Source organism: Phragmites australis, chromosome 8 (assembly GCF_958298935.1).
Source record: "Phragmites australis chromosome 8, lpPhrAust1.1, whole genome shotgun sequence".
Taxonomy (NCBI): domain Eukaryota; kingdom Viridiplantae; phylum Streptophyta; class Magnoliopsida; order Poales; family Poaceae; genus Phragmites; species Phragmites australis.
This window is the reverse complement of record NC_084928.1, coordinates 29,437,833-29,447,256: the sequence shown is the minus strand read 5'-3', so window position 1 is coordinate 29,447,256 and position 9,424 is coordinate 29,437,833. Positions and strand designations below refer to the sequence as shown.

General features: G+C 44.7%; 1 protein-coding gene across 1 annotated transcript; it reads right to left on the bottom strand.

The window, feature by feature from the left end:
• Positions 1-953: 953 nt before the first annotated feature.
• On the bottom strand, positions 954-5,551 carry LOC133926951 (palmitoyl-acyl carrier protein thioesterase, chloroplastic-like). The gene is made up of 7 exons (XM_062373136.1): positions 5,263-5,551; positions 4,159-4,706; positions 3,948-4,081; positions 3,326-3,439; positions 2,941-3,124; positions 2,775-2,843; positions 954-1,697 (listed from the first exon to the last, which is right to left on the bottom strand). Exons 2-7 carry the CDS (start codon positions 4,657-4,659, stop codon positions 1,440-1,442), a joined length of 1,260 nt encoding a protein of 419 aa, XP_062229120.1. The 5' UTR covers positions 4,660-4,706; positions 5,263-5,551; the 3' UTR covers positions 954-1,439.
• Positions 5,552-9,424: the final 3,873 nt, after the last annotated feature.

Here is a 9,424-nt window from a genome sequence, read left to right as displayed (position 1 = left end):
AAAGGTCCATGTCCACCTTGGTCCACGTCCAAAGGCCACCATTGACAATCGACGATTGAAGAGTCTGTCATTGCACTCCTTCCATAGGTGCCAAGTAACAAGCATGATGATGGAGTTGGTGCCTTTTCGTATCGCTGCCGACTACAGGGAGGTGACGTGAGTCCACCAATCTTGCAACGATGATCCTTGGAGGAAAGTGCACTAATGCCGAGCTCACGAGAGAGACTCCCACTAGATGGACCTAGCGAAAGAGCACTAGATCAAGATGTGATTCACAGTCTCAAGGTTCTGGTTACAAAGCTAGCAAGATGAATATGCATCGAGACTGTGTGTCAGACGCCTGTCCGCCGTCCAAATGTGCTGTCGAGATGTGAGCAAGGTGAAAAACTTAACCTTCAGCGGCGCCCATGTCTTCCAAATCCTTTCGGCACCTTGGAATAGAACAACACCTTGGTGAAAAACATTGTAGGCCGACCGCTCTGAGTAGCTCTCGTCCGCAGTCCATCGCCAAATGTAGGCGTCGTCCCTTTGCTCGTCCAAGTGGACTTTCGAGAGGCGTGACCAGAGCAAGACGTATTCCACGAGAGCTTGCAATGGTAGCACCCCTTGGATGTCCCGAATCCACCGCCCGCGACCGTCGAGTTCGAACAACGTGGGTGGTGACCAACGTGCATAGCGCAGGCACGAGGGCTTGGATTGATTTCCGACCAAGCTAGTTGCCCAACCAGAAGAGGGCACGGTCACTGCTGTCAAGGTGCACGTAGACGGCGGCCTTGAAGAGAGCATGAAGCACTAAACTCTAGAAAACATGATGGAGATATGAAACTGTCATTGCTCACGTCAACCTGTCTACTTCAAAGCAAGGTAACTCATATGCTGCACCATTTCAAGATTGGCCAGCGTAAGACCCAGATCTGAAGCTTCAACACGCTTTAGCTACCAGGATAAGAATATCAAATTAAACCTAATCAATACAATATACGAGTTTAAAATTCTTTAACAGTATGGCTGAGACAACCTGCTTTCAGGGGGCTTATAACATATGGACATAGCCCCAGAACGAACATGTATGGGAAGCATTCACTCCCCATCATACAGCAGTAGCTACAAATCAATACTTACAACACCCATTTGTCACACAGGAGATTTTCTCATACGAAAGAAGAAGAAATGAAAGGAAAAATTGAAACAACAAAACATGCACAGGAGGCCGCCTTCATCTTCCATCCCCACTTCTCGTCTCCTCCATTGTTCTCCCCTTAGATCTCCATTTTCAAACACACTGTATATTTAGATTAGCTTAGGTCTCGCGATGTTACGAGATTATAACATAGCATCCATGTATGACATGTGTGCTTCCAGTAGAGGACACCAGTAACCATTCTGATTTTACCAAATTGTTTGCTGCCAAAATCACCGTTTCGAACACCTCACATGCTTCACAATGAAGATGAAGCCACTGTTTCTTGGGCCTTGGTTCCCTTCGGCCTCCACATGGTCCGGGCCTTCACAATGGTCGGGCCTGATTCAAGGCTCAGCAGATGCTCACAGTGCAAGGTTGTTTCTCCAGACTCACTACTGCAATCAGTGTGCACGGTGGTGTGTGACTGCAGCACACTATCCCGGCCACATTCCCTTTTGTAATCTAGCACAATGCTCGCCAATTCATGATTCTCAAGAATGGAGATGGGTGCACTCTGAGGAAAAAGGTGAATTTAAGGTTAAGATGCAGATGTAGTTGAAAATCTTTGTATGCTAGGCACTCGCTGATATGATAAACTGTCTCATATTTTTGGTTTCTTTCCAATCCTGTTTGGGTTTCAAATCACTTGACCAAAAAGTAACTCTTTTTTTCCTTAATACAGGGTAGAAGCACCGCCAATTATTAAGTAGGAAGGAAAACCAAATGATAACTCTTTGTCTCTGAATTTGTAACCCACCAATAAATGCATGATTGACCAGCCAACAACACATGGCATATCATCAATCAAGCAAACAACTATTATCTTTACTCATAATTTTTTCAGTGTGAAGAAAGGAAAGAATAAATTGACTTGTATACAGGTTGCTCTTGTACGAAAGCAACACAAGTCAGTGACATTGGTAGGTTCCTAGGTGACCAACCAAACAAAGTTAAATCTCTCAGGAGATGCATTCCTTGTCCAACTTGTGCAGCACAAATATCTCCTAAATAAATTAAACAAAAAAGATATCTCCTAAATACTATATTTTGAGAGATGGCAATTGAATTTGCTTATATGAGGAATAGATAAGTGGCCAGGCACCTAATCATTTTTCAATGACATGATTTTGAGCCCCCCCCCCCCCCAAAAAAAAAAAAGGCACCTAACATTCCAATGGTCATCAACTTCTGCAAACAGTTAGCTACTGAAGTTGTAGCAACAGAAACATACGGGATAGGACATAGCAAATGATCATTTTACCACATCTACGATCCAAATGCAAAAGGTAAGAGCTGCCAGTTGCCAAAAAAATGCCAGAGAATACCCAACAAAACACATTAGGCGACATCAATGGACCATTCAGAGGGATAAAAGATAAATCAATCGCGATTCTTGTTAAAGTAACATGCTTGAATATGGAGAAAATAGTCTAAATAATAAATATAGAACAAACACTAAAAAAATTAAGTAGTCATGAATGTGGCAGCCTGCCAGGATATCTATTTAAGATGCAAATTTGTTTATTGACGTCTCTCAACAAGAAATGCTAATAGGTACAATAAAGATGCACATCATCGTAAAGAACATTACCTCAAGAATCCACCCAATGTATTTAACATTATTGACATGCTGATTTATATCAAGATCGGCCCACCGAGGCTGCATAAAACAGGAAGCAAAACATAAAATATAGCAAAAGAGAAAAACAACCACGATGAATAGACTTGCAATTTAAATATTAATTCAAATAACTTACAGTCAGGCCTGTCCTCATATATTTGGCTGCAGTAGCGCTTTGATCCTCTGGAAATTTTGGAAGTTTTCGGTTGTCTTCATCAACAATAGCAGTGCGCTCAAAGAAGTATGGCTCTATTTCGGTCCGTACTTCATCTGGAATTCTTGCAAGCTTCCTAGTAAGCTTGTTCATCATAACCCATTTACTGCATATTCAGACAAAAATTAGAACAAATATGCAATAGAATGTCGGTGTAACTCAAGTCACAGAACATTTTGAGCAGAAAAGGAATAAATGCAGCGTACATAGGTTAACCATAACATGGCAGAGGTAAGCAGCTAGACATAAAGTGCTAATAAAGTTTTGTGATTAGTGGTATATATATCCGAGTGGCTGAGATTTGAACCTTGTTGCCTTCAATATCGTGTGGCCTGTCATAGAATCACGTAAATGCCAATCTCGACGCATTCCATTTTTACCATGAGCACCAACCCATGTATCTACTTCAACAGTATCACCCCTGCAGCAGAATAGAAGAGCAAACTCAGAACACATAATGGTAGAACCCAGACGGCTAGGTGCCACCATCAGTTCACAAAAGCAAAACTTTACAACACCTGTTAGCAAACATAAGAAAATATATTATGAGGTTCACAGAAGCAAAACTTTATAATATCTGTATCAATTACTGTAAGTCTGCAAACTACACATAGTGACATATACGCTCCTCCAATAATTGTTGTCAACCAGAGTGCAAAACAACCATGGCACTTTCCTTTCACATTTATTGTCAAACAACCTGAAAACTCCATTCAACTAATTACTCAATGCCCCATGACTACTGTAACACATATTGTGGGCTGTGACTGCCAGACTAAACAGCACAGAGAAAACAAAACTTAAATCATTAATCGAACACACTTCTATGCCTCCATCTGTTAGCATGTCTCAGAGAATAACCACACGATGTCAAAAGCTAGGGGGTACAACTTATTTCAAGCAAGAACATGCAATTCTGCGAATCTTACCAGCATGGATAACGCTCGACGATGGCCTGCATTTGGCTAACCACCCAGAACAAGTCTCGTTTACTCATCTCTGGTGTGGAGCCAAAACCATCACCTAGCAGCCCGGCGGTCTTCACATGATTAAGAGCAGTTTCCTGTATCAAATCCAAACTATTTCATCGCCCAATACTCAACCACAACAATCTCACACATGAAAATAACAAATTATCACCTGCAAATGGTTCATCAGCGTCTCTATAGACGCCGTCCTATCGGCCCCAATCTCATAGGACCTAATGGAGAAGTTCTGCCTGAACATGAACCCGTCATGTATGATCCGGCCAAAGCCAAACGTTTCGCTGAGCATGTCAGGCCGCTTGGGCTTCCAGTCGAGCAGCGTCCACTGCTTCTCGGCGGCCAAGAAGATGGTCGTGATGGCCGCGAGGAGCATGCTCCAGTCGGGGAGCTGATTGTAGAACGTCCTCGGCACCGAGGAGGGCACGGTTTCGTGCTCCCCATCCGCCACCGTCGACTTGCCGCCGTTCATCTTGGGGACGGCGGCGTGAGCGCGTGTCTTGCCTGCCCTGAGAGTACCCGACGAGGAACCCGGCTTCGCGGCAACGCCGCGGACGTCCAGGCTGTCCGGGCGCTCCCCGAGGGCGTTCTTGGGCGCGACCGGCGCCGGCGCAGGCGACCCCGGGAAGAAGGCGGAGGCGGCGATGGAGACACCCATGGGAGGTACGGACTAGGATTTCCGCGCCAAATCAAATCAAATGGCGCCTGAATTGGGGATCCCAACCAGAATCCACAAGAGAGCAACATTAGCTTCAAGTCATCAACACGAACCACAAAATCAAAATGAAAAAAGAACATCTTTGACCCAATTTTAGCAACCCAAGAAAGCAAAATTTGCTTAACAGTACAGGAGCATCAGGCGGACAAGCACCCGGAGATTGCGAGGAAGCAACGGGGACAAAAGGACAGTCAAACCAAGCCACCCAAATACGGCAAACGGGACAAAGAAACAAAAACTTACCAGGACTACAAGGAATAGAGAGAGAAAGACCAAGAAAAGAAGCGGCAGGAACCCAAAAGGAAAAGGAGCAAGCTTTCCTGAATTCGAGATCCAACCGGCTCAAAGATACTGAATTCCCGCGGTTGCCCAGCTGTCACGGTCCGTCCGCTACCCCACAGAACAACGAAGCGCCCAGAAATAGCTCAACCGGTGGATTCGCCACATGCGCTTGCGCCCCAGCAATCCAGCCAAGAACCCACCCGCAATATCTCAGGAGAAACAGACACGGAATGCGGCGCGAGCCGGGGCAAGGCAACGTACCTTCCGCGAAGGCGGGGGCGACGGGAAGGGAGGCTCCTGCGGCTTGCTGCTTCCAACCGTGTGCTCACGACGCGTCCATTGGCGCCGATGGGAGAGAGGGAGAGAGAGGCTCCTCGGTCGCGGGCAATTGAGATGCTCTGATTCCAGAGGAATTGAAGTCACGGGTGGTGAGAGGGAGAGAGAGGCTTCTCGCGGGTGGTGTTTTTGCGACTTCGGTGGCGCTGGCTGGGTTGGGGGTGGGGGCGGGGTTGGGGCCGGGCGAGACCTCTCTTTCTCCGCAGGCACCGGGCATTGGCCACCGCGACTTTTTAAAACCTGGCGTCCGGGGGCACGGTGACGCTTCTGCCCCTGCTCTGCTCTGCTCTTGGCTCCCTCTATTGGGAAAATCGGACGGATGGGAAACACGAGGAATATACTGACGAAACTCAAGCGGTTCGTACGAGAGGTGAGAAATTGACTTTATGTCTCTACAGATTCGGTCTGCAACTAGGAATCCTAGTAGATGATTTTTATGGGAATACGAGTTCCAAACAGACCTAACTTTTCAACATTCGTTTTTATTGAACGGCCATCATGCCGTGCCAGTTTACGAGTCAGATGAAGAGGACATGACTCTTGTACTATATGCAAGAAGTATGAATGATATTCCCTCGTTCTAGAATGTAAAGCGTTTTTTGTCTTGAAAAAATTAGACATTATAAGTATTAATTGATAATTAGTTAAATTATATACATATTTAGTATATAAATTTTGTTTAATAGATTTATATTTTAAAGTATTTTTAATATGATATTGATTTTCTAGTAATTGAAAGCATATTATAAGAGGAATTAACGATCAAAGTTTACTTTTGATGATTTTTTAAAATAAAATATGTTTTATATTTTTGAATTGATGAAGTATAATTTTCTTCTAATACAATGATGAAGACAATGTGTGCTAAATAGACATCTAAATCCGTAGCATCATCTCGCTCTTCCAATATATTTCACCTAAATAGGCGACCGATGACGGGAAGATATTGTGCCCTATGTTCTTGCATGTCCATGAAACTTGGGAGATTCCATTCCATGGGGCTAAACCAGGAATTAAGCTGTTCAAGTGGTTATCTGGTACTCCTGCCGTCCTAAGTAAATGTAACCTTCAAGCGTGGAAACCTTCCGGTGATCTAGATGAGAATTGAAGTGGTCTAGTTGGACATCTCTTTCTTCCCGATGCTCTCTCTTGCCTCGTCGACTCAAGTTGCCGGCAGAGTTCTGAACCTCTGTTCTGCTCTGACAATGCTCCATGTTTCCAACGGATTCGGAGAAGTTCGATGGCTTTACATAGGTCTAGAGGAAAGAGGATATCAATTCACAACAGTTCGTTTGGTAAGTTGTTGCAGTTTGAGACTCGTGAATCAAACAGGTAGTAATCAGATTCTGCTCAGGCTCTCAAATGCATGCAGAACTTTTCCAGCTCGGATTTCGTTTTCAGCCCGCTGAATTTCCAATCTTTCATCAGAAGGTTGAAGGTACAACAGATGCAAGCTAGTGAGGACGTTCTTCCATGAATCTATGTACTGCAGGCCTCTGAAAATTTGCTGAACGGTGGCACCAAGCAACAACCCTCTCCTCAACAACCTGACGCTGCGTGATCAGCTTCAGGGGAGGAGAGCAGTTATGCTGAAAAGCATGGGTACCGGCGCCCAGGCCGCCCAATTAAGTGGCGAATCAGCAGCTCAACCCCTTCTTAAATTTTGTCGGCTCGGCAGCAGCCCCGGCTCCCTTCTTTTCGAGACTTGACACATCAGGTTCCTGTTTCGCTAATGCCATCCCTAATGGCACGTCGACCCGACGACGACCGTGGACGACCGTTCCAGCGTTTTTATGGTCATGTCGTCGTGCTCCTCCCGATCTAACATGCAGGAACCGTCGACAGTCGACGCGTAGAAACGGAAACAGGAAGAGATGTGCGTTTTGGGGGAGTCCGTGGATCAGCATCCGAGCGCCGGTTCTTGCTGTTCGAGATAACAGCCACAATGGAAAGCACGGGTTGCTGGTTGCCGGATATGCGTATGCATGGGCTATGGTGACCGGATGGAAAATTTACAGCAGGACATGTAGACACATGTTTTATCAAGATCGTTTATTTGTATTAAAATTTATGCTAGATGATAAAATAAAAACTTAGTAGATGAGAGAATCAAATAATAGATAGATATTAAATGAAATGATGGATGATTGAAATAGTCAATGCATGTGTAAATATGTGCAGAGTTATATTTACTACCGGTGAGGCCATGTGGATTACAACAGTTTGGACGCGTGCACTGTACATGCGACGATTCCGATCGAGCTTGGTGAGATCTCCTCGGCGTTTTATGCGAAAGCAAATTCTATAGACCTGTTCAGAAATATTCTCGTGAAGTCACATTTATACCATCCATCTTATGATTCAATAGCTAAGCTGAAAATAAGAGAGAATAAATAAATATATGTTATCACATGAAAGAAAATTTTTATAAGATAAAGTTTATAAAATTTGCTTCTATTTTAAGCTTCACACGCCGGTGCGCATTGTTTTCGCGGAGCAGAGCCGCACGAGCGCGAGACAACTCGTCGTCGCCCGCCCCGCGGCGCCAGCAAGCTAGACTAGGCTAGAGCACGAAGCGAAATGGGAAGCTACCGCTACGAGATGGATGGATACGATGATACGTTTGCTCTGATTCGTTCGTGTATTATACATTCAGAGATGGGGCGATAGCAGTGCACGTTTGCTATGTATGAGAGAGTGGTGGTTGCGAGTTGCAACCGTGTTGACGCCAACCTCTTTGGTGGCGAGTGGAAGGACAGGGGAGCGAGCAATGAAGCTTCCGTCGTGTGTGATCGCGAAAGGCAACAGATGAGAGTGAGCCATTCACCAGCTGGTTTCGCGAACGAAAGCAACAGAACTGGAAATTGGCCATCCCTTACTTTTTCTATCTATAGGTTAGCGAAAAAAATAAGCTGTTTCCAAATTGAATTAAAACTGAACCACAATGATTCATTTTAAGGGGAAAAAACAGTTTATATTCAGCTCCTAGTGGCTGCACTAATACTGGACTAAAAATGACTCATGAGCCGCTAATTGACCATCATTACTAACATTTTTCTCACTTCTCACTGAAATTGCCCTCAGTGAGCCACCTCGGTCGCTGGCACAGCGGTGGTCGCGAAAGACTTGATGCCATCTGCGGTCTGCCCAGCTCTCCCCATGCCAACACGGGCTCGGAGCTCTGACATGGGCGCACGATGATGCTGGTGGTGATGGTGTGGATCTAGGCGCTGATGAGGACCAACTTCGACTTCTTGCCTACGAGGACGGCCGGATGGCGCTCAGCAGGTCGGCGACGGCGGAGCAACACCGAATACGAATGAGTAATTTTAGAGACTTGGAGTGTTGCAGGAGCGCAGGTTGGACAACTGACTTGGAGCATCGGTTTGCCCTTTGTGGCTTTGCCATACTGCTTGCTGGACTTGACGGATTTGCTTGACCCACTAACAATTCTCAACTGTTGGACTCCATACATTCTCCATGGTGGGTTGAGGTGGAGCTCGGGTAGCGGCCTAAGTCGCCGGGCCTTGGCTCCGGTTCTCGTTGTTAGTGATATGAAAGTACTTTCGATGGGAATTTAGTAGAGATGGAAGTGAGTACTCAATAGGTAGTTTTGGATCACTAATTAGTTCATTACTAGTAAGCGTGTACGTGGAATCCACATGTCTATCAAAATAAAATTGATAATGTTATAATGTGAGCCAAAGCTTTCAGTAATACGTGCACGTGAAAATAAAACAAGTTTATCCTAGGTTCCTGTATTTCGGCAAGGTTCACAGCAATCTCCATGTTTATGCTAGTAACCATGCACATTTGATGCATGTTTTTCCCAATATATATTCTGCCATATCATTATCTAGTTGATACTTAATTCTTCTAATAATACCCATGCTCTACAATAGGATTAAAAAGTAGATGATAAAACGGCGTTTTTCACACATGATCAATCTCATCATGGAATGTGATTTATACAATTCATAAGTATTTTATAATATGGATATTTCAACACAAAAGCCAAAGTACAAATAATGTCAGTGTCATATATATTTTAATGTCAACTATATCAATTTGCATTGTATCACTTAAG